Source organism: Lissotriton vulgaris, chromosome 1_2 (assembly GCF_964263255.1).
Source record: "Lissotriton vulgaris chromosome 1_2, aLisVul1.2, whole genome shotgun sequence".
Taxonomy (NCBI): domain Eukaryota; kingdom Metazoa; phylum Chordata; class Amphibia; order Caudata; family Salamandridae; genus Lissotriton; species Lissotriton vulgaris.
In genome coordinates, this window is record NC_141686.1 from 126,861,645 (window position 1) to 126,888,305 (window position 26,661).

A 26,661-nucleotide genomic window follows, 5' to 3' on the forward strand; every position below is an offset into this window, starting at 1 on the left:
TGGTGCTGGTTTTGTGGACTTCCATATATTATTCCGCTCAAAATGCCAGCCTTATTCAGGAAATGTCCTTCCTGTGACAAGAAAATGGCACTGGCAGATCCACACTCGGTGTGTATTGTGTGTCTTCCATCCTGACCCAATCCTGACCAGTGCCACCATTGCCAGAAGTTCTCCAGGCGAATCCTGCGCGACAGGGAACGCATTAACCTTCATGCTCTGCTGGAAAAGGACAAGAGTCATCAGGTGGGTGGCCCCAGGACATCATCTTCCAGCAAGCAACGTCAGAAGCGGCGAAGTTCCACCTCTCCTGACCCTAGGAAGAGAAAGGGGACGAGAGATTCACTTGTCGACATTGAAGTCGCCGTCGAAGAGACCCAGACACTCTTCAGGAACACCATCTCGACGTCGAGGGTCTCCACCGCATGCAAGTAAGTCGGCGTCGAGGCACCACACTTCGGGCTCGAAGGCTGTGGGTGCTGAGAGACCTAAGTATCCGTCGATGTCGAGGCTTCCGTCGACGTCGAGACACTCTCCGCCACCCTTGAGCGGGTTAGAGTTGAGAGTAACGATGGCCAACATCTCGCCGCCGGAGCACGTGTCGCCATCAAGAGGATCGACGTCGACTGGACGGCAGGGAAGTTCACCATCGACACGACGTCGTGAAAGATCGCCGTCGACTCGACGTCATGGCAGATCACCGTCGACTCAACGTCATGGCAGATAACCGTCAGCTCGACGCTGTAGCAGATCGACGTCGAGGTCTCCAACTCGACGCCGAAGATCGACGTCCCCTCATCGCTGCAGGCAATCGACGTCAAGACCATTGAGACCTCATTCGACGCCGATGGTGACCCAGACCTCATCGCCGTCGAAGCACTCCACGTCGAGAGAAGAGGTCATAGGAATTGCCGAGTCCCCACAACAGTCAGATCCTGGGTCCAGATCATCTTCAAGAGACCAGTCATCGTCTCCAGGACTGCACACTGTGGAGATCTCACCAGAAGCATCCCCCAAACCTGCGGAGGGGTGGGCCCGCAGTCTGCCACCTCGCCGTCCGCAAGGTGCTGTGTCAGGTGACCGCAATAGTCCGGACTCGGATTACTCCCGCATGTATTCACCATCCGGGCATACTCCGCGGACATGCACTCCGGCTGGACCCTCGAAGTCTCCCCCTAGGAGACCAAGATCGCCTCCCAGGCCAAGATCACCTCCCAGGCCAAGGGCGCCTTCCAGACCAAGATCGCCCTCTACACGCCGGTCTACGTCCAATGGTCGTCACAGCCGTCATCACGACAGGCCCGATAAGAGGAGGCGCACAAGATCACCTACATGGTCTTCCTCTACGAGATCTACGGTCCAGGACTACTCTCCGACCTTCTCCTCAACGCCTCCATCGCGGGTGTCGCCCATAGATGGCATCTCGACCTTCACGGATGTTCTGGGTAGGGGTGCAAAGAAACTCAACATCACTTTGCATACCCCGGTGGTTCCCACGTCTGTCATCTTTGACACTTTGCATCACCGGACAGCTCCTAGACCGCTGCTACCATTGGTGCCTGGTTCCTTGGAACTGGCTATGGCCACCTTCCTCACCCCTGCGACGGTGGGTTCCGTGCCATCCAGAATGGCCAAAAAGTACAAGGCTCCAGCAGAGGACCCCTTGTTTCTCAGGGCTGACCCACCAGCGGACTCGGTCATTGTGGCCGCAGCCATGAAGTCCCACTCCACTTCTACCTCATTCTATGTGCCTCCTGAGAAGGATAGCAAACAGATGGACTCATATGGGAGGAAGATGTGCAACACTTCATCGTCATCAATGAAGGTTGCGAGTGCCTCTGCCCTTCTCGGGAGATATGACAGATCTTTTTAGGACTCCCTCACACGTTTCACCGAGAAGTTTCCCAAAGAAGACCGCCCGGATTTCACTGAAATTCTACAGGAAGGTGGGCTAGTAGCCAATAAGGTAATAAGTGCTGCAGCGGACGCTTCAGATCTCACCGCTCATGGCTACTCCCATCGAGTCTTTTCCCGACGCTCGGCCTGGCTGCGTCTCGCAGGCATCAAGTCTGATGCCCATAGGAACATTCGGAACCTCCCTTTTAATGGCTCATCGCTGTTGGGGGCTCACGCTGATGACGAGATGACCAAAATTAAGGCTGAGATGGACACTGTCAAGGCTGTTGGTCTGCAGAAGCTCAAGGAGTTCAAGAAACGTTTCCGTCAGGGCGACAAACGGCGTTTCAACAGAGGGTTCAATGGTCCTCCCAGAGCCAACAAAGATCCCAGTTCCAACAAAGACGCCCTGGGAGAGGTAGAGGCAACAACCAACAACAGACAACAGTCCACCTACAAGCAGCCTCCCAAGCCTTGGGTCGTTGCTTCCTCCGCAACCGTTCGCCACTCCGGTGGGAGGGAGTGTAGCTTGTCACCTAGAAGAGTTGAAAGCCATAACAAGAGACAAATGGCTGCTGAATATTGTGCAGCATGGTTACTTGCTGATGTTCAAGTCTCCTCCTCCGCAAGTTCCTCCGCAATTCAAGCGCCTTCCTCAAATCCAAAGTCAGCTTTTGAAAGATAAAGTATCTACCCTTCTCTCAAAGAAGGCCATAGATGAGGTCCCTCCCATACGAAGAAATCAGGTAGTTTACTCCCGCTACTTTCTAGTCCAAAAGCGGGGAGTAGCCAAAGAGTACAGACCTATCCTCGACCTGCGCCTGCTGAACAGGTTTATCAGAAAGGAGAAATTTCGTATGCTAGGCCTGCACCAGATCTTTCCGCACCTTCCCCAGGGAGACTGGATGTGTGCCATCGAACTGCAGGACGCTTACTTTCATATACCTGTCTCAGTAAAGCATCGCAAGTCTCTCAGGTTTCAGATAGCCCGTCACCACTACCAGTATCGGGTGCTTCCGTTCGGCCTCAAATCTGGCCCACGGACATTCTCCAAGTGCATGGCGGTGGTGGCTGCCTTCCTCCGAAACCGGAAGATCTTCGTCTGCCTCTACCTAGATGACTAGCTCCTAAAAAGCTCCACACCTGTTCTGCTTGAGAGCCATCTCTCTTACTGTCTCAACCTGATGCATTCTTTGGGTTTGCAAGTCAACTACAAGAAGTCGGTCCTCAACCCCACCCAACGAATACACTATCTGGGCGCCTCCTTGGACTCCGTAGAGGCAAGCGTGTGTCCTTCGGAGGAGAGGTTGTCATCAATGCTTCTGAAGTGCCGCACCCTGCTTGACACCCTAAGTCCTACAGCCAGACAAGTGCCGTCCCTACTGGGATCGATGGCCTTGTGCATCTACATTGTGTCCAATGCACTCCTTCACATCAGGCCTCTGCAGCGGGCACTCGAGGACCAATAATCTCAGAGGTCAGGCTTCTGGGAAGATCGTGTCTCTCTCCATCAAGTTGCCAGAGACTCCATCACATGGTGGATCAAACGTTCTCACCTGCTGCATGGAGTTCCGTTTCATCAGTCGCCTCCAACGCAGACAGTGGTCATGGATGCCTCACTGCACGACTGGGGTGCTCATATGGACCAGCTGCAGGTACAAGGTCTCTGGTCCGAGATAAAAAGAAGCTATCATATCAACTTCTTGGAACTACGGGCTGTCTATCTGGCGCTCAAGTCCCTGTACCCGTCTCTGCACTCCAGCCACATTCAAGTTCAGACAGACAACACAACAACGATGTTCTATCTGAACAAACAAGGAGGCACCAGGTCACGAGTTCTGTCTCTGGAAGCTCAATCCATTTGGCGGTGGCTTCTGTCGAGTGGTCTCTCCATCGTCGCGGTTGACCTTCCAGGAATCCTGAATGTTCAGGCGGACGGCCTAAGCAGAGACTTCGTAGAAGCACACGACTGGCTGCTCAACGAAGACATCAGGCAGGAGGTGTTTCGACAATGGGGAGTTCCAGACATAGATCTGTTCACAGACACAGCAAACGCGAAATGCCCCGTCTTCGCGTCCAGATTCCCCCAGCAGGGATCACGGGGGAACGCACTTTTGATCAGCTGGTCTCAGACATTACTGTACGCTTTTCCTCCACTGCCTCTGATCCCGGCGGTGATACAGAAATTCTACAGGCTCAACACCAGGATGATCCTGATAGCGCCGGAGGGGCCATGCCAATGGTGGTACCCGGATCTTCCCCAGCTGTCAGAGGTTCCTCACCGGAGGCTGCCCTGCCGCCCAGACTTGCTGATCAAGGACGAGGGGAGGGTGTTTCACCCCAATCTCCCTTCCCTTCGATTGACGGCATGGCTCCTGAGGTCATTCATTATGGCCACCTAGACCTCTCGGTGGACTGTATGGACATCCTGAGGGAAGCAAAGAGGCCCTCCACTAGAAAGTCTTATGATTTCAAGTGGAAGAGATTTTACATTTGGTGTATGGACAATGCTCTTGAACCGATTAAAGGTCAGGAGCAGGTGATTCTCTCATACTTATTACATTTGGCATGGTCAGGCCTGAAGTACCCCTACATCAGGGTTTACTTAGCGTCAATAACAGCCTACGGGAAGTCTCCTTCCCAGACCTCATTGTTCCTCATGCCTGTGGTCAAAGCTTTCTTAGAGGGGCTTAAGAAGGTGTTTCCACCAGTGAGGTCCCCCTGTTCTCCCTGGGAGCTTAACACCGTACTTACAAAGTTGATGGGTGCTCCTTTCGAGCCTTTTCGTAAGGTATCTTTGCAGCACTTGACCTGGAAAGCTGCCTTTTTGGTAGGCATCACCTCAGCCCGCAGGGTGAGCGAGATCCAGGCCCTGTGTTGCAAGGAACCTTACACAGTGTTTCATGCCAATAGAGTGGTGCTGAGAACACATCCAGGCTTCCTGCCCACGGTTGTCTCGGGTTTCCATATCAATCAGATCATCACTCTACCTACTTTCTTCCCTCACCCAACCACTCCCCCGGAGATGTCTTTACACTCTCTAGATCTCCAAAGGGTTTTGACATTTTACCTGGCTAGAACTGTTCCATTTAGGAAGTCGGACCGGCTCTTTGTTAATTGTGACACAGCTAATACCTGTCTGTCCGCTTCAAAAAGGTCTATCTCGAGATGGGTCGGCTCCTGTATAGCTCTGTACTACCAATTAGCTAACAAAGCTTTACAGGGCAAACCTCGTGCACATTCTACTAGAGGGAAAGCTTCCACAACAGCTCTCCTTCGCAACATTTCAATATCTGAGATTTGTAAGGCGTTCAGTACATACCTTTACCCGCCATTACTGCCTAGATTCAGATGCCCAGGCCGATGCCCAAATGGGACAGGCCTCTTTAAAGAATTTGTTTGCATAACTGCATTATAAATGTGATGTTGATTCATGTTTTTGCTGTATACTTGATTGCTCATCCGCAAGACTTTGGGTATGGGCTTGCTAATCTATTCATGAATTATGACTATTGATGAGTATCCCCTGGATGAGAGGATTAGTTACTTACCTGTAATGCTAGTTCTCATTCAGGGGTATACTCATCAGAGTCATAAGTGAGCCACCCACCTCCCCGGGCGAGCATTACTGCAAAGTTATGGTACGTTAATTACGGATTTACTCAGGTATTTATACACCTCGAAAAAGAACTGACCTAACTGCCACCTGTGGTGCATCATGGGATCAGGGGGTTGCCTACTGGTCTTAAAGGCACGGTACCCCTGCTCTAATGCCTTAAAGGTAAGGTGTCAGTTTTCTTTGTTTCTTTATACTCTACTGTAGCCTACTGGCAAATGCCTGCAATTACAGGTTTTTCTATGGCAATAAAGCATTGTTGTATGACAAATGTTACTTCTCTCTTTTTCTTCCTTTGGGGCTGGTAGAGTATAAGTGCTACTATGCAAACCTATGTAATTACAGCATTGTTGCCATTTTGGAAATATTTTAGGCTGCATGTATATGTTTTCACATATGCATATATATGTTTATATATGTATTTTCTATATGCTCCGGGATCCTGCACATGGGCGGGGATTATTCATAGATTATGACTTTGATGAGTATACCCCTGGATGAGAACTAGGATTACAGGTAAGTAACTAATCCTTCCTAGCTGGAGGTCCACTTATTCTGTCTCCAGATATACATGTATTTGTCAATTGGCACCAGATACTCCAAGCTTGAATTTACTCTATTAGGAGAAGCGTTATATTTACCACCACAATACCTGCTAAAAGGGCTTAAACAATACCGTAGTATGAACCCAGTTGCAGCTCTAAAGCTGAGGCAGAGACACCAACAATCATATTTTTCCCTGATAGCGCTAACCCAACCAGTTTATGATATTGCATTAATATATCATCCAGTTTGTTTCGTATAATGATAGGGACACCATGAATCTCAATGTACTCTAATCAGCAGTTTCTCTCTGCACAAAGCACGGTGATATCATCAGCCCTAAATGCAGTAGTACATCAGGATACAGAGCTGGTTCCTTTTTGAAAAAGCCTTTTTCTTATGGTAAAACAGATCTAACCAATAAAGCAGAGTTGACCATTAAAGGGATTTGATCAAGTGTAAAGCCCCAACTGGGAGGTGATGGCAATATCTTGCTGATGACACCCAGCTGGTGCTCCCTTTTAAAGAAATAAACAAAGTGGAATCCACTCGAGTGATAGTGATCCCTAGAGTGATGGGGAACACACAGTGTTGTTTAAATGCCCCTCACACACCAACAGGCCCCTTGGTGTCATGCTTCATCATCGGGGCCTTCGCACCCCTCTACGGGATGCGGCGTGCTACGACTTGCGAGTACGCAGGAGCACTTGAAGTGAACTATGTGTGGGGGTGTGTGTTTAATACAAGGATGTGAGTGAGGTGAGGTGAAAAAGGTGAGTGGTTAAAAAATACCTGGCACGTGGGAAGAAAAAACTTTAATAAATCCCCGGCTGGTATTATTAAAATTTAAAGTGCAAGGCGTGGTTTTAGAAAGATACGTATTAGGGTATCAAACCACTGTGTTAAAAGTCAACATGTTTCGGAGGTCGAAGCCTCCTTCTTCAGGACAAGGGTGAATGCACTTACCCTCCCCTTACTCACATGTAAATATGTAAAAGTGAAAAAATAAAAATTACCACAATGTGTAATGTTCCTCACAATGTTTATATGTAAGTGAGTGTGGTTGCGCCCAGTTGGCGTGAGAACCTGTGGAAACAAAATCATAGATAAACATACAAATCTAAGTATCACAGGCTAAGAGGAGAAGAACAATGCTTCTCTGAAAAAACATCAGGTAGAACCCAGACAAATAATTGGAACCTGGAACAGAAAAAGAAGAAAAAGGACACTACAAACATACACACACGCAAACCAACATAACTCTCTGCTCAGATGGAATGAGAGCAGAACAATGAGGACAAAAGATCTTACTTAAAGTTCCCAAATACAGGACTTCATGAGCCTTTAACGTATATTGGGGAATCCTTCCTTTCTAATCAGAAACCTAGGGAGTGAACATCAGGGATTTAGTAGAAGAACTTAATCATCAGAGTGCCACAGCTACAATGTGAAACTGCTTCTCATGGTGGTCTTATAACTCACGGTTACAGCAACAGCTAATCGCCTGCCTTCCCTCAACGCGGGAAGGCAGGCGATTAGCTGTTGCACTCTGATGATTAAGTTCTTCTACTAAATCCCTGATGTTCACTCCCTAGGTTTCTGATTAGAAAGGAAGGATTCCCCAATATACGTTAAAGGCTCATGAAGTCCTGTATTTGGGAACTTTAAGTAAGATCTTTTGTCCTCATTGTTCTGCTCTCATTCCATCTGAGCAGAGAGTTATGTTGGTTTGCGTGTGTGTATGTTTGTAGTGTCCTTTTTCTTCTTTTTCTGTTCCAGGTTCCAATTATTTTTCTGGGTTCTACCTGATGTTTTTTCAGAGAAGCATTGTTCTTCTCCTCTTAGCCTGTGATACTTAGATTTGTATGTTTATCTATGATTTTGTTTCCACAGGTTCTCACGCCAACTGGGCGCAACTACACTCACTTACATATAAACATTGTGAGGAACATTACACATTGTGGTAATTTTTATTTTTTCACTTTTACATATTTACATGTGAGTAAGGGGAGGGTAAGTGCATTCACCCTTGTCCTGAAGAAGGAGGCTTCGACCTCCGAAACATGTTGACTTTTAACACAGTGGTTTGATACCCTAATACGTATCTTTCTAAAACCACGCCTTGCACTTTAAATTTTAATAATACCAGCCGGGGATTTATTAAAGTTTTTTCTTCCCACGTGCCAGGTATTTTTTAACCACTCACCTTTTTCACCTCACCTCACTCACATCCTTGTATTAAACACACACCCCCACACATAGTTCACTTCAAGTGCTCCTGCGTACTCGCAAGTCGTAGCACGCCGCATCCCGTAGAGGGGTGCGAAGGCCCCGATGATGAAGCATGACACCAAGGGGCCTGTTGGTGTGTGAGGGGCATTTAAACAACACTGTGTGTTCCCCATCACTCTAGGGATCACTATCACTCGAGTGGATTCCACTTTGTTTATTTATATGACTCGGGAGACTGAATCCACTGACTCTCTCTCTCCCCCCTCCTGTTAGAACTTGCTCCCTTTTAAAGACCAGTCGGCTGATTCCTTTAAGAGTTTCAAGAGTTGCCTCAAGGATGTTGCAATTTGGATAAATAATAATAAATTTAAATTAAATGCTGAAAAGACAGAAGTGATGTTCTTCGGGACCAACAAGCCTCCAGACTCAGATTTGTGGTGGCCGCAGAAATGGGGTTACCACCCACCCCAGCGGGCACTTTTAAAAATCTAGGAGTACAATGGGAGGCAGATCTGTCCTTTTCCTCTCAAATCCAGCAAGTAACATCCTCCTGCTTTGGAAATTTGAGGTACATGAGGACATATTTACACTTGTAACCAAAAAACTTTTGTCGAACCGTAGTTCATGGAACGGTCACTTCCAGACTGGATTATGTGAATGGCCTCTATTTGGGCCTACCTGCTTACATGGTTAAGAGACTAGAAATAGTCCAGAATGCGGCTGCGAGATTGATTATACGCTTACCTATGCGTCAACATATCTCTCCACATATTAAGGACCTTCACTGGCTACCGGTGACAAACAGAATTAAATTTAAGGCCTTAACCTTAGTTTTTTGGTCATTCCATGGACTCTGCCCCAGATATCTGAAACAACTTATTATGTGCCTACAAACAGACTCACCTATTGCTGTCCAATAATCAGAATCTGCTTGACACCCCACGAGTTAGGAAAGTGCGATGGGGCAGCATATACTTTGCAGTGAGAGTGGCCAAGCTATGGAATTCTTTGCCGCCTGCTTTGCGGCAGATCGAATCAGAATTTCTATTGAGGAAGGCAGTTAAGACTTGGCTTTTTAACTTTGATTAATTCCGGATGATGGCTGGTGTTTGACCACTTATTTTGCTGTCACTAGTTGTTACAGCACCGGGACTCCTCCTGTATTATTATTATTATTATTATTATTATTATTATTATTATTATTATTTGTGTTTCCCAACATTAAGCTACACACCGTTGGCAAAAGACAAACCTAAGGATACAGACCTAAAGGCAACTACATTATTCATCAGAAAGATGGGCAAAACCCTGGCATCGTGCATTACGCATGATGTAACAAGCTGATCAGATGCTGGTTTGCGAACGGATTTGCTTTGAGGATGGACGCACTACTATAAAAGCAGGTTAAAGCTCGGCCAACTCTCTTCCTCTGCGGCAGATAATGGTGCAATAGAAGGTCGGTGGAGGCACTCGTCCCTTAAAGTCACGAATGTCATTTAGGGGTCGCTCCTGCGACCCCTGGCTTTTCCTTTGCAACCCTTTGTGCTATCATTGCAACCTCTGACAGTAGAGGTAGGTAAAAAGAAAGCATAAGCAACCTGCAAGTATTGCCTTGCCTGCAACGTGCTTGTAAAACTGGAATGCAAGTTTATTTGAGTGCCAAGGAACACCTAAAATTTATGGAGACTTGTGGGTGCAGTGCAACAGTGGTGGCTCCTCTCCCTTTCAGTAAGAAGGTGAACTTTCTACTGTCTAATATGCCCAAGGTAATTACATTATATTCAGCTTAGCTAATGATTCTGGCCAAATTTGCTTTCAAATTCACCATTTGCCACACATATGCTTAATTATTCCTCAAGGAAGAATACTCATCCAGCATAAATATGCATGGTGTACCTGAAAATGTCACTATATTGCGCAATGCTCCCTAAAGTTTCTGTTGACAGCTAGACGTCTAGACGCTACATTCATGCTTCTATCATTACTCTGGGCAATATCCCCCACACTCTATACTCCTGGCTATATCCCCGATATAAGTAATCCCTTTCTGTATGTATGTATGTATGTGAAAGAGAGAGAGAGAGAAAGAAATATGCATCTAGCTGTATATGTGCGTAATGTGTTAGTGTAGTATAGGTGCCTATATGTTTGTCTGAAGTGCCTATAGGTTTCACATATGAATGGTAGCATGCACTCCAAATTGTAATGAAATGTAAAAATGTTATGCTGCTCAAGGCAAAGAGTTAACGTGTGCAACCCTGGAATGCGCTCTGTCTGTCTGCGTGCAATGTTGATACAACTGTTGGAACCTCGTCAGGTCTCACAGCTCAGGATGCCCAGCAAAAGTGTTCAAAGAATCCAGTAAAGCCAACCAATATATTCTCTTTTCTTTCAAAGTTTCTTCCGATAGTTATCCTGAATTTAACCAGACTTATTTGCATCTCCAATCTTTAACATGGGTTAACGAGAGCCATGACATGGCTTTACTCTTAGACACAAAAGGTTCACAGTCCATATGCTTCAACATTAGATGGTAATTCCAATGCATTTCGGGCTAATATGCCCTTCTTCAGAGGTAACTAGGGTAAAAATAGGTTTAACATGTATGGCTGTTCAATATGTTAGATACAGTCCAGGATTTATTCTTGCCATTCTGGTACGGTAAATAACCCTAACCACGAAACCGTCACCCCACATGTTTTTACAATCCATGCACTTACCACGCAAGTCGTAACAACGACTTGCGGAGGGGGTAGAAGGTGTTGGATTTAAAATGCAACATCTTCCCTACTGTCCGCGCAGACTGGAGTTGGAATAGTAAGTTATACTATTCCAAGATCCAGCGCCCCCCTCCGCAAGTCGTTGTTATGACTTGTGGGGTAATTGTATGCGTTGTTACAACGCGGTCGTTGTAACGACCACATTGTAACAACATGCGGGTAACAAGCTGTGGAAAAAAGAAGCATATTCTTCTGGTACACATCCTGTTTCTTCTGTTAGAATTCTATGATTATAATTGCCAGAATGAAAAGAAAAAAACTTTAAATGAATGAACTATTCATAAATGGAATGGGGATACTGCATGGCTTTTTGAGAAAGTGTGTGTGTATAATAGAAATCAAGAAAAAGAATGTCTTTGACTTCCCTTCTATTGATGTGTGGGTCTGTATGAAAGCAGTGTCTTATATTGACACTGCTTACATGGTTAAGAGACTAGAAATGGCCCAAAATGCGGCTGCGAGATTGATTAGACGCTTACCTATGCGTCAACATATATCTCCACATATTAAGGAACTTCACTGGCTACCGGTGGCGAACAGAATTCAATTTAAGGCCTTAACCTTAGTTTTTCAGTCATTCCATGGACTCTGCCCCAGATATCTGAAACACTGATTATGTGCCTACAAACAGACTCACCTATTGCTGTCCAGTAATCCGAATCTGCTTGACACCCCACAAGTTAGGAAAGTGCGATGGGGCAGCAGATCCTTTGCGGTGAGAGTGGGCAAGCTATGGAATTCTTTGCCGCCTGCTTTGCGGCAGATCGAATCAGAATTTCTATTCAGGAAGGCAGATAAGTCTTGGCTTTTTAACTTGGATTAATTCCGGTTGATGGCTGGTGTTTAACCACTTATTTCGCTGTCACTTTCGCCGGGACACCTTCTTTGGGAGGTAGCTGTTTGCACTTTACAAATGGCTGTAATATTATTATTATCTGTGTTTCCCAACATTAAGCTACACACCGTTGGTAAAAGACAAACCCAACGGTACAGACCTAAAGGCAACTACATTATTCATCAGAAAGATGGGCAAAACCCTGGCATCGTGCATTACGCATGACGTAACAAGCTGATCAGATGCTGGTTTGCGAACGGATGTGCTTTGAGGAGGGACGCACTACCATAAAAGCAGGTTAAAGCTCAGCCAACTCTCTTCCTCTGCGGCAGATAATGGTGGAATAGAAGGTCGGTGGAGGCACTCGTCCCTTGAAGTCATGAATGTCATTTAGAGGTCGCTCCTGCGACTCCTGTGTAAAGATTATTCCAACGCAGAAATATTGGTTGAAGATCTTTATTGTAGCATAGGAAATAATAGGACCTCCAGCTGCTTCCACTGAAGCAATTTCTCCACAGACTACTTTAATGAATAACATTCCATATCACCTAGCAACCACAACATTCCAATAAGAACAAATCCCGACATATCTCCCCCATGCATAAAACAAAATCAAAATTAAAACATATAATATAAAACATACATATAGATCTATACCATTACACTTAGTTTGAATAATATGCACAAATATCTAATGTTGAATAGCATGACACCTAGACAGATTCCCACAACTCCAAGCTGACCCATCAGCTAAAAAAGGAATATTTTTCTTTACACTTCTGACTTGTAAAGGTTTAGAAAACTTGCTTTCACCTTTAGTAACAACTCCTCCTCTCTTCACAACCACCCAATCACCTACAACAAAATCAGGAACTTTAACACTTTTCCTCAAATTGTAATGGTCTACTGTTACTCTCTGTTTTTCTTTAACATCACTCTCAACTGCAGCACGGTCCACCCACACACATTCTCTGTCTTTTAACCATCCTGGAACTTCTTTCACACCTGGTTCACGTCCCTTCAAAGAAACAAACGGGGACACTCCAGTCACCGCATGTGGTGTAACTCTGTAAGACCACACCAGTTTTTTGAGTTTTTCTGACCATACCAAACCATTCGCTAACGAGAGCTGAATATTGTCCATCAACAAACGATTAATCCTTTCTACCAAGCCGTTTGCCTGAGGCCTGAACAACGCCACCTTTTCATGAACAATTCCCATCTTGTTTAAACACTTTCATCCTTCTTGAAACTAATTGAACTCCATTATCCGATACTAAAGTTTTTGGAATCCCTTCACTTAAGAATACTCTCTCCATGAAACCAATAACTTTTTCAGTCTCAATACATTCAGTAGATTCTACAAGAAACCACTTTGAGTGATAGTCTACCAGGACCATCAAAAACTTATTCTGAGATCCTAACTTAGCTATAAGACCCAGAAAATCAATAGCTAACCTTTCCCATGGCTGTTTAGGAAATTCAGTGCATGCAGGGGGCGGTTGTCTCACAACTTTAGTTTGATCACTCATAGCTCATGCATGACACTCTCTGACAAGACCCTCAATGTCATTGTCGATCCCTGGCCACCAAAACGATTGTCTAATACGCCTCTTGGTCATATTCCTTCCAAGATGTCCTTCATGTCAATGTTCATGATTTTACATCTCAATGTTACTGGTGGTACCAACTTTCCTCTTCTCCATAATTTTCCATCACTCACACTCAACTTATCTTCTACATGATAAAAACTCCTAAATCGTACATCTTCTGAAATTCCTTTTGGCCACCCTTCCGATATACACTTCATAACTTTCAATAATAAATCATCATTAGACATACTATTGTCCCATTCCTCTTTGGCAAAAGCTTGTTCCTCATTGCACCTTATCACAACCACAACTTCCTCCAAATCATCATTAGTATCATCTACCGGCATTCTAGATAAATAATCTGCCACAACATTTTTTACACCTTTCATGTATTCCATTTGAAAATTGTACTCAAGTACTGATAGTATCCACCTAGAGATTCTGGGGGTAACATTCCCCTCCAAGCCTCTTCCACCTTTAAACAAATGAACCAATGGTTTGTGATCAGTACGTACTTTGAATGGTAATCCCCAAACAAAGTATCGTAATCCCACCCTCGTCGCCAATGTAAAGATTATTCCTTTTTTTTTTTTTTATTGAGATGGATCAGAAAATGAAAAACAAAAACAACTTTACATGATACAGATATCAGCTGGACCTGCTGACATATCAAAATTTTAAACAGAAAAAAGAAAAAGAAAGAAAAAAGGATTAAAACAATTAAAACAAAATTCACAGATATACGGGGTGATTCTTACGCGGCCCCTTTACAGAGCACATTGCAGAAGCCTTAAACATATATTGCCAGCATTGCATAATCTTACATTAAAAATCATAATATGTAGTATAGTGACACTCATCAATCATCTTATCTTCCTCCAGTTGCTTATCGGAGCCCATATCTTTTTACCGAGTTCTTTACTTTTCTTACCCTTAAATTTATATAAACATTCTTCAATATTATGGGTCCCTAGCAACCTTGTAAGCCACATCTGGAACTTGGGAGCGATCGGATCTTTCCAGGCCGCCGCAATTAGAATTCTAAAAACAGCAACACAAAGAAAGATAAAAGCTTCGGCTTCCTGCTCAACCTTAAGATTTTCATCCCTGCCGATCAGAACAGATGTTGGGGATAAAGAAATTTGACACTCTAACAACCCTGATAAAAATTTCTCCATTTCTTTCAAAACAGGGTTAAGATTTTGGCATGAGTAGAACATATGGATTAGATCTGCAGGACCTTGATTACACCTTGGACAACTATCTGTATCCCTTTTACCCCATTGAAACAACTTAGCCGGGGTGTAGTAGAGATTGAAGATCATCTTATAATGTTGTGCCTTCAGATTAGTCGCTCTTAATATTTTCCTATTTAATGCCAAAGCGTAATCCAAATCGATGTCGGGATCTCCTAATCTTACAGCCCAGGCATTTTCTACTTGTCCAATATCCTCTTCCAATCCCTGTAACAAATGATTGTACCCTATTTTAATCTTTTTGCCCCCACTCATTATGTAGTGCACCAATGGATTTGGCTCCTGAACAAACACCCTTGGTCTTAATGCCTTCACTGATTGTTCTATCTGTTTGTATAACAGCCAGTGATTCGAGGGGATACCAAATTTCTGTTGTAAGGCCTCAAACCCCAGGAGGTCATCTTTCTCCATGACGTCCCCTAGACATCTAATGCCCAACCTTTTCCAACAACTACTATTCCTATTTTGTCCAAGATGCAGAAATGGACTTGCATTCCAAAGATCAATTGTGCCATTAATTTTAGGGATCTTGAGAAATTTCAGCACCGCCTTCCATGTCCCCCAGGCAGATAGCAGCACTTTGCTTTTACTCCTCTTAAAATGCAAGGCATTAATTTCACGTGTTAGCACCCCCCTGGCCTTTTGACCCATTACCAGCTCATAAATTGTGGGGATTCTATAGGTATCATGTAAAGCTTCAGGGACATCATAATCCAATAAATAGTTCATACGTAATAATAAACAAACCCAATGGTATAACCGTAGGTTAGGAGCAGATAACCCACCTCCCTCTAGCGGTACAGAAAGTCGGGCTAAAGATCTTCTGACTTTGCCATATTGCCACAAAAATTGTGAAAACACTGCTTCCATCTTCTTCATCAAACCTTCCTCAATTAAAAGCGGTATGGCACGGAATAGATACAATAGCCTGGGAAACATTGACATTTTCAGCACATTGACCCTCCCAATCAATGACAAATGTAGTACATCAATCCTTCTTAATTCTTTATCAATTGTGACTAATAGAGGCCCATAATTTTCTTGATTGATTTTTCCTACGTTTGCATTTATTTTAATTCCTAAATAGACCGCGGAGTCCACATACCTTTGATCTCTTTTCTGAATATTAGTAGAACAGATTATTATAGTTTTTTCAGTATTAAGTTTGTACCCTGAACATTTCCCAAACTCCTGAGCCAAACTGCTTAGTTCCTGCATTGCCACTTGCGGGTTAGTAGTAACAATTGCCAAATCATCCGCATAGGCCAATAGCTTAGTGGTGTGACCATGAGATACGACCGGGGGTATTGTTTCAGAGGCAAGAATCTTCCTAATAAGGGGGTCAATGTACAATGAGAAGAGTATGGGTGAGCATGGACACCCCTGACGGGTGCCCCTTCTAATCACTACCTCATCTGATTGGAAACCCATTGTAGTTATTCTAGCGACTGGATCCATGTACATTGCTTTGATGGCTTTCCTACACTTTTCACCAAAGCCTCTTCTAGCCAATACCTCCCACATATAGTCCCAGACCACACGATCAAAAGCCTTCTCGGCATCTAAAAGTATCATAGCCATATCTCCACCCGTAACATTAACTGCATCAAATAATGAAATTGCCCTTGCTGTGTGTTCGGTGGTACCTCTCCCAGGGACAAACCCATGTTGCCATAGTGAGACAAGTTGGGTAATGATCCGTCCTAATCTGTTTGCCCAAACTTTAGAGTACAGTTTGGCATCAGTATTTATTAAAGATATCGGACGGTACGAACCTGGGTTCTCTTCTGGTTTGCCCTTTTTATGAAATATGACGATGTTGGTCTGTTTCCATGTATCTGGAATAGTGCCTGACCATATTATTCCATTAAAAAGACCCTCAAACAAAGGGAGGATTTCATCTTCCAGGACCCTGTATGCCTCTAATGGTAGCCCGTCTGGTCCAGCCGCTTTACCCACTGCCAGTTCATTCAGAGCGGCTTTTATCTCCTCTGTGGTTATATCCAATTCTAGCCTAGCCCTATCGTCATCTTTCAAAGTTGGGGTTGACGGAGGCTGATCTTGAATATATGGTACTACCCCTGGCTCTTGATCATAAAGTTTTTGATAGAATTCTTGGAAAACATCCATTATAGATTTTGGATCTGTATATTCACTCCCATTGTATGTAATCTTTCTAATTCTATTACTGTTTGATTCTTGCCTAATGCGAAGCGCTAAAGCTCTACCCGCTTGTTCTCCAGTCTCGTATCTCCTTGCTCTCTGTGTTTGATATTCAGCTATCTCCTTCTGTGTAATTATTTTTAAGATTTCACCCTTAATCCGGGCCATATTGTTAACTGTCTCTCCACTATCCTTACCAAGTGCTATTTCCTCAATATGACACAACTCTATTTCGGCTAGATCTAAAATGAGTTTCTCTGTCTTGCTTTTATCCTCTTTTCTTAATTTAGCAGCATAACTGATCGTCTCCCCCCTTAATGCAGCTTTAAAGGATTCCCAAACTCCATTTCTGGAAGCGCTATATCTATTACAGTCGAAAAACTCTTTTGCCCAATTTTTAATGTGTACTACGAACCTTTCATCATTTAATAGTTTCCTTTCAAAGGTCCATCTAGACGTTTTCCTCTGTACCTTAGGGATTTTATACGTCAAAATTAAAGGGTTATGGTCGGATATTATTCTTGGTAATTTAGCGATGTTAACCTTACCGATTTCCCCCGCAGAAACAAAAAAGTAATCTAGCTTAGAATATTTCTGTGCCGGATGGGAAAAATATGTATAACCACGGTCACCGGGAACTTTTTCCCCCCATACCTCCACCAAACCATGAGACTGGATCAAAGCGTTTACAGCCCTATTGACTTTTCGTTTCCGACCTGTATAGTTACTCCCCAGTTGCCAGTCTGCGAAGATATTCATATCGCCGCATACTATCATCGGGTTAGCCCAGTTCGCCAACTCTTCCTCTAGCTTATCGAATACCGTTGGGTCATCCTCATTTGGGCCATATATTGTACAGAGCGTAAAGCCCATATTCATTTCAACTAATACCCATCGGCCAGAGCCATCCGTTTTACTACGCTTCACCCCACACAGATTATTTTTAACCAAAATGGCCACCCCTCTAATCATTGATGATTGTGATGAACACCCAACCATAGTATACCCATTTATCTCCAATAGCTTTCTTTTATTCCAGGGAATGTGGGTTTCTTGGATGCATACTATATCTATGTTATTAGATCTTACCAAGTAACTCAATCTCTGCCGTTTCCTCCAATCATTTAGCCCCCCTGCATTGATAGTACATATCTTAATGTCTGACATTGATACAATATTTACAATTCCTAAATTGACATTTTGCCCCGCGTCTGATATCCATCATAGACCGTATCCTTTCCATCTCATGCTTTTTCAAAATTTTCTTCCCTTCCCCCTCCCCCCCACCCCTCCCTCCCTCTGCACTCTCACCCTCCCCAGCTCCAACCTGGAGCTAGACTTCAACCCCCCTTGCCCAGAGGCGCTCAGACCGATGGTCTGTGCACGTGATGGTTTACAGCTCGGATCGAGGAGGAAATTAATTACATTTATTTTTATTTATTTTTTTTTGTTCCTAAATTTTACTCATTCTCTTATTTTTTTTTTATTTTTTTTAATTTTGACCCCTACCTTGTAGATTTCACTTCAAACACCAAATGCCTTAATAACCAGTGACCATTAACAAAAACTCACAGATATATGGAACCTAAGTTTTAAGCATATTTTTCAGCCATTTAACCATTTTGACCCGTTTGCAATGTTCCTAAACTACTTATGACATGAGAAATTCCTTTGCTTTGATCTCAGAGGAAAAATAAAATGTTTTTCCATCTTTAATTATTTTCAACTGAGCGGGGTTTATCAGATACGCCTGCATCCCCTTGTCCTGAAACGGTTTGATCATCTGCCGCAGTCTCCACCGTCTCTCAACCGTAATATGACAGAAGTCAGGGCGGACAAAGAATGTGTAACCTTCAACTGCCTTTTGTTTATCCGGTCTTGCCCGCTCAGAGATTGCTTGCCTCAAATTGAAATTACCTAAAAAAATTAGGATCGCTCTAGGTTTGTCATTTTGTTTCGCGTTTTTATGAATGTTAGCAGGGATACGATGAGCTCTCTGAACCTCCCTGTCAAAATCCCAGTCTTTTAGATCCATAAAAGCATGTTCAAAAAGTTTTACGACAAATGCTTTCGTATCTGACCCCTCAGACCCTTCAGGGATTCCCAGAATACGTAGGTTGTTTTGTCGCGATCTGTTTTCCAACGACTCAAGCTTCCATTGCATATCAGTTAGTTGCTTTGCATGGGTGTCGACTTTGTCAGAAGCGGCAGCTGAATCAGCTTCGGTAGAGACAATTCGGTCTTCTAAGTTGGTTACCCGTTCTCCCAGGTTCACACAGGCCTTTGTCAGTTTCCTTACTGCCCCTTGTATTTTTCTAACTGCTGCCTGAGACTTGCGGCTCTCCTGTCTTGCTTCCTCTCGATGGGCTAAAATCTCCTGATGTATAACCTCCAGAAGGGACATTTGAGCAGATTCCCCACCTAACCCATCAGTGACCGTATTAACCAGCGGTTGCTCCTTCTTCTGGCTACACTTTCTTGATCTCAGTAAAGTTTTTACCGCTGTATTTGGAGGGCTACCTTCATCTTGTTCCAAATCACTGCCAGAGTCTAATTCACTACCTTCTTGTTCCAGACTATCATCTTCGTCATCTGACCATTCTCCGCCCTCTGATACAGAGAAGAAAGCTTCACTCTGGACTTCTTTTTTACCTCCATGACTACCCTCCTCCAGGGTCTCTTCTGGAACTTGGGGCATTACTGAGACTGCTTCACTCTGGACTTCTTTTTTACCTCCATGACTCCCCTCAGTATCCTCCTCCAGGGTCTCTTCTGGAACTTGGGGCATTACTGAAACATTATCCAAACAATCGTTTCCAGGAGTCTCCCCCTGCTGCTCTTCCCCCTCTATAATTCCAGCTGTGTTAGCTGTGTTATGTTGTTCAGATAGACCCCCTTCTGTATCTCCAGGGGACCCTATATCAAGCCTTTGTACAATCTGAGTCTGGGTCTGGGTCTGCGTTGAATCGCCCTTTACATCCTTGGAGTCTTTATTTTTAATCACTCTCTGAAATATATCAGAAATTGGGGTTGTTCCCTGGGAATCGGAGTCATTGTCGATCCCTGGCCACCAAAACGATTGTCTAATACGCCTCTTGGTCATGTTCCTTCCAAGATGTCCTTCATGTCAATGTTCATGATTTTACATCTCAATGTTACTGGTGGTACCAACTTTCCTCTTCTCCATAATTTTCCATCACTCACACTCAACTTATCTTCTACATGATAAAAACTCCTAAATCGTACATCTTCTGAAATTCCTTTTGGCCACCCTTCCGATATACACTTCATAACTTTCAATAATAAATCATCATTAGACATACTATTGTCCCATTCCTCTTTGGCAAAAGCTTGTTCCTCATTGCACCTTATCACAACCACAACTTCCTCCAAATCATCATTAGTATCATCTACCGGCATTCTAGATAAATAATCTGCCACAACATTTTTTACACCTTTCATGTATTCCATTTGAAAATTGTACTCAAGTACTGATAGTATCCACCTAGAGATTCTGGGGTAACATTCCCCTCCAAGCCTCTTCCACCTTTAAACAAATGAACCAATGGTTTGTGATCAGTACGTACTTTGAATGGTAATCCCCAAACAAAGTATCGTAATCCCACCCTCGTCGCCAATGTAAAGATTATTCCAACGCAGAAATATTGGTTGAAGATCTTTATTGTAGCATAGGAAATAACAGGACCTCCAGCTGCTTCCACTGAAGCAATTTCTCCACAGACTACTTTAATGAATAACATTCCATATCACCTAGCAACCACAACATTCCAATAAGAACAAATCCCCACACCCTGGCTTTTCCTTTGCAACCCTTTGTAATATCGTTGCAACCTCTGACAGTAAAGGTAGGTAAAGAGAAAGCAAAAGCAACCTGCAAGTATAGCCTTGCCTACAACGTGCTTGCAAAACTGGAATGCAAGTTTATTTGAGTGCCAAGGAACACCTAAAATGTATGGAGACTTGTGGGTGCAGTGTAACAGTGGTGGCTTCTCTCCCTCTCAGTAAGAAGTTGAACTTTCTACTGCCTAATATCTAGGTGCAAAAGTAATAGGTTCATGCAGATGAGAGGTGAATTGGTGCAAATAGGTGTGTGCTCACATATGAAAGGTTAACATACATGCACCTACGTAGCTGAAATGGGGCTAGGTACACGGTAAAAAAAGAGGTGCGTATTGAGAGGCTAGGTCATTATCACATACTGTAGGTTTTTAACTTCAGTGAAGGCAGATCCAGTAATGCCATCAGAGTCCAAGATTACGCAGCCTCACTTTCTGTGATGGTATCAAGGTCAACTGTCATATGAACCACTGGTGTCATTTAGAAAGTCAAAAAGCATATGATGTTAGTTCTGCTACGCCTAGCATTTTGGTGAATCGATGTCCATGGAACAAGTCAGTCACATCGGCCCAGAAAAAAAGTGCAACTATCACAGGGTGAATGGTGGTATACTTCCACATGTATGAAGGCAAAGTATGTATTCAAACAGAAACCAATAGAGTATCAAATTCAAGCTGGCCAAAGGGGGCTTACAAAGATCACAATATCGGATACCTGAATTAATGTTTGACACAAAATATCACTTGACATAAAGACTTTGAAATCTATTGAGCACCATGATGTGTATATGTCATTCATAGGAGAGAGGATGTGGCGCTACGGACAGAGCTGCCTACTTTAGAACCGGGGATCCAGATTCAGGTTTCGACGTTGGCGCAACATCCTGTGATTCTGGGCAAATAACCTAAAAAAATGAGTAATGCATTAATGCATCTGGACGTTTGGGTCGAGTTCACACTATAAAAAACTGCAAAAAAATGCCACTGTTACGTTTTGTTTATTGCAGCTTGACATACTTTATTATTGGGCAAAATACTCTACGATATAGGTTTGTCTGGCAAAGATTTATGTCATGTTTTTTACATGACCAAGACGGTATGTATGCATCTGATATCGGATGATTAAAAAAATGCTTGGCACACTGTACTTCTGGATTAAAAAAACTGTGCAAGTAAAGATGTGGTACGAATATTGTTTGTTTAGTTAACTAAAGGCATCTTATCTTTTGAAACAACTTTAAATGCTATTCTAACAAAAAAAATTAAAACTAAGAAATTCCCCAATGTGTTGCTTGCTTTGCATGCTTGTGTGTCACATTTTATGTTAATACATGTTTTGAACATGACCAACATAGTACGCCTCAAAGTATGAGCAAACTACTAGTTTTATTCAAACTAAATGACGAGAATAACCCTGAATGGCACACCTCTACAAGTGTCTGGCCATAGGGCGGTATGCAACAGACTATGAGCTTATGTCTTCTCTAATTAAATCTAACAACACTAACATGGACTAATTATCTAACTCTGCAAGTATGTGACTTCAGGGAGGTGCCCATTCTCCCAGCCGTTGAAGTGAGATCAATCCCAAGGAAGGGTAAGTTAGGAAATTTTAAGCAAGATCACACAGACTTATCACATCTGCTAATTTTAGAAATGTGCACATTCCACAGTAGGGTATTTCACGTAGTATGTTTTTGTAGTGATCACGTTAGGGTGCATTTGTTGTTCTTCTATAAATTGAAGGTTTCAACAAAAGAAGTTTCTTTATATTTTATGTCATAGGTAATCCATTTTTCCAACAAACACTGGTATGAGAGCCTTATGCCTCTAGTACATTGCATGAGAATCTTTCCAGTTAAGGTAGGGATCGCAAGAGCCGTGGAAGAAGGCTGACTGCCCATATAAGTAAATAGACACGGCAAAAACATGCAAACAAGTAATTTTGGATGTATGAAATACTGTTTTCCGAAAACATGCCAGCTTTAGTTTTTAACGATCTCCAGGGTCCCCCAACAATAAAAGATATATTTTAAATAAGGGTGGTTAAGTGTATTATCTGTGTGTGGGGGTGGTGATTTATAACTGGTAATGTCCATACTCTACTGTCTGTGCAAGAGAAGCGTACACTGCTGATGCTGATACTGATACTCTACCTGTTCATTGTTTGCAAGAGAAGCTTTTGATGAAGACCATATAGTGACTGTTCAATGTAAGAAAGCAAAGTTTGCACTCTTGATGCCCATACAATACCTGTTCACTGTGGTGTATTTTTAAGCTTGAGTACACCTCTTCATCGTACAAAAGTCAATATGGTTGGCATTGTCAGTACTTGCTAAGTTTGCATGAATAATATGTACAGTTGGAGTAGAATACATACACATAAGTTAGTGCATTTACAGAATTTTCTAATGATATTGGTAGTTGTTTAGCACTACCATCACCTAACCATGGATGCTTTTTCTTACCTGAGATGCATTTTCACCTTGGCTTTAGATCTCACTTGGACTGTCTTATCTTTGTTACTTTGCAGAGGTGGTCCCTGAAATTGTTCCTGAGCCGTGGGAGGAAGCACAGTTGTCACCCATTGAGCTATCCATCACAACCCAGAATCAAAAGCTTGACCTCCTGGTAAGGAAGCACAGTAAATGGATGAGTTAGAGCTATTCTGTACCCATCCGTAGTACAAGTCCCACTATCAATGGTTGTTTTTAAGTTTCACTTCTGCAGTCTACTCAAAATGTTTCAGGTCATGTGTCCTTTTCACCTGCACTGATCATATCCCATAGTCCCACATTCATGCCCTTATTACAAGTGGGCTGGAAATCCTGATCAGGGCAAAAAGGGGTTACTGCCTAAACTGGAATTACACGTTCTCAGGCACCTTTCCACAGTGAAAAGCAGACTGAATTTATTCAAGAAAAAGGCTGAGAACAAGTAGAAAACCTGCAGAAAATTGTGGCAAACTCTTATCTCAACAGTAATTTCTTGTTCGAAGTATTGGCACTCAGAATACCATTAGAATTTCATACATCTGAAATACTAAACCCTGCAGTATTTCCATTACCTTGTGTTTGGGAAAGGGTTGATTCCCAAGTATTGAAACTACCTTAGTCGTAAGGCGGGCCTAAGAAGCTGGCACATACCAAGCCAACACACTACCCTAAGGATTGCAGTGCTATGAATTATATAACATTTTCACAGTCAGACAGTAAGAAGATCGGGACTTCCCCAGGACTAAGCACCTTATCTCGCAGTCATTATATCCAAAACTTCCATAGGTATCATTTCTCCAGTATTGTATCTTTCATAGATTCACATGCATGAATCTTCAACATCGTCATGGTGGGAGTCCCAAAGTAACAGTACTAACACCTAAGCATTAGTAATCACACTGGGAACAATAGACAATGCTGGCCAATTCACATTGTTTTAATGCATCCAAACTTTAACCAATCAAAGTAGAGACCATGAAGCATTCATCCCCAGCAGAGCCACCATACCTCACATTTCTTACCCTGGGTCATGTGTTAGGAAGTCTCCTGGAACTCTGCTCTGTCACAGTGTTATTCTTGTCAACTTTGACCTCTCAACTCTTCAATCTATTCCTTGACCTTCAAGCAACATCTGAGGTACAGTCTTGGGGATTAGTTCCCAGTTTTCATCGTGTCAGAGGGTTCTAAAAAAAGACTGTTCAGGCCTTGTAAATCCTGTTTGAAGCGAAGACGTTTTTGTGAGGACCCCAACAAGGAATATCTCTTCTTCCTTTACCCTCACCATAAACCAAAGGAGTGCAAGCATTGTCACGCTTTCTCTGCCAAATCCCTAAAAGACTGGGAGGCTAGGCTCCTTCTCTGGTTCGAAAAGAAAGCTCAATCTGATTCTGAGGATGAGGAAAGGGGACACTCTTTCTCAATGAAGTGCAAAAATCCCGGCCCGCTCTGAACCTCCAAAAGATAGTACAATCCCTCCCATTACTATGCGGGATACTTTTGTGGCAGATGGCAGGGGCCGCTGTTCTACGACACCAAGGTTGGCTGAAGACTACTTTGTTCTGCCCAGAAGAGCAGGCAAAGATTCGTGACATGACGTGCCATTTAATGGCAAAAATCTTTTCAGAAAGAATGTGAACGATATTGCACCATCACTGGGCAATTTACATCAAAGACTCTTCCCGTCCTTTCGAGAAGGCAGAGAAAGAGGGCAATTTATGTCCAGAGTACCTTATCAACAGAATGGGTACCAACCATATCTTCAACAAGAGTATCACTCACAATACTCCTCACAACAGCAATACAGAACAGCAGCAGCATCATCATACGCATGGCAACCCTCAGAAAGATGTCCTCCGGCTAGGGGAAAATCACAGGACACCTCTAGGCACAAGTGATGCTGGCATAATGCAACACAGTCACACCCTGGAATTTGTTCAGACTCACGGAGCATCCAATCGTCATCTGCCTCTGCTGAAGCAGGAAGTGTGTTTGCTCCTCTCCAAGGGTGCAATAGAGGAGGTTCAGTGGTTTCAACGCAACGCAGGTTTCTACTCCCAACTTCTTCCTCATCAAAAATAAATCAGTAAAATGTGGACAGGTGATGTACTTGAAGATCTGAAACAAACATTCAGGATACTATCCTTACAAGAGATCCTTAAACTCGTGAACACAGGGGATTCCATGACATCACTAGATCTACTAGGTGCATACTTCAATATCCTCATACATGTAAAGTCGAATTTCTACAGTTTGAAGTGGCAGGGTGACATTACCAATTAAAAGAGCTTCCTTGTGGGCTTCGCTTGACTCCCAGGGTCATCACAAAATGCATGCCCTAGTGGCCTTCTTGAGGGTAACTGGGCACTAGGTGTTCCTGTACCTGGTCAACTAACTTATAAAGTTCAAAACCTGGCTATTCCAATGTTCCAGGTAGCTGTATTTCTCGCGTATTTATGTTGACCTCCTCTGTGCAGAATACTTGTCAAACCTCTGGCCCCAGGACTCATCCAAAAAAATTCCAGGTTGACTTTGAGGTTAAACTAGGACTTTACTCTTCTATACTGTTAAATCCCGAAAGAGTTCAAAACTCTCACCAGTCCTAAACCATTCCCTCCATTAACATCCACACTTCCTACCACCACCATCACATACTTCTCCACCTGTGCCGCAAGGCACTGACTCAAACCTCAGACTGTCTACTATCCACAGGTCACCTCTGACAAGCCCATCAGGATCCATGGGAAGATAATGTGGTAGACCCGCAATACTACCCAGATCTAGAGCCATATCCTGCCAAACCATGCTATCCCTTCTAGATGATATTACTGTATATCATGCAGCAATTTAAAGGTGGTGGAAGGGGGAACAAGGGAACCCTACTCACTGGGAGCCTGGGTGTACAGTAGAAGGAAAACAATGGCTCCTGTGGGATAATACAAAAAGACTCTTGATAAAAATAACGCACAATGGCAATATGGGGGGTGGACTGAGTGTCAAAAAAAGCTGTCTACACACGTATCTGGTCTGATATTTCATTGCATTGTTTATATAGACATAAGGAAAACTTAATACAATATACATACAAAAATATACACATAAATTAACAGGTGATTTAGTGTCCCACTGAAATTATCATAGAACCTACGCTACTCTAGTGACATTACAGTGGAAAAAAAGGAAAAAGTGTACGCCTACCTAAGAGAAGAATACTACAACAATATAGGAGTGCAGAACAGACAAAACACTTGGGGTAGATTCAGGAGGAACCAGCCTGTCACTTTTTCTGAGTCCTCAGGGGGCTCTAGTGATTCAGACGCCCAACCAGGGCCCAGCCACCAAGACAGTCACTCTGGGCAGCCTTTTTTAGACCGAGGAGGCACGAGAAAAACTAAAACATGG

At 43.4% G+C, this 26,661-nt stretch overlaps 1 protein-coding gene across 1 annotated transcript in view; it reads left to right on the top strand.

Annotated features, from left to right (window-relative positions):
* AGK (acylglycerol kinase) overlaps window positions 1-26,661 on the top strand; it is a 226,117-nt gene that overhangs the window by 143,003 nt on the left and 56,453 nt on the right. The window contains exon 12 of the mRNA XM_086952969.1: window positions 23,301-23,398. Coding sequence (XP_086809095.1) covers window positions 23,301-23,398 — 98 coding nt within the window. The remainder of the gene's footprint in view (window positions 1-23,300; window positions 23,399-26,661) is intronic.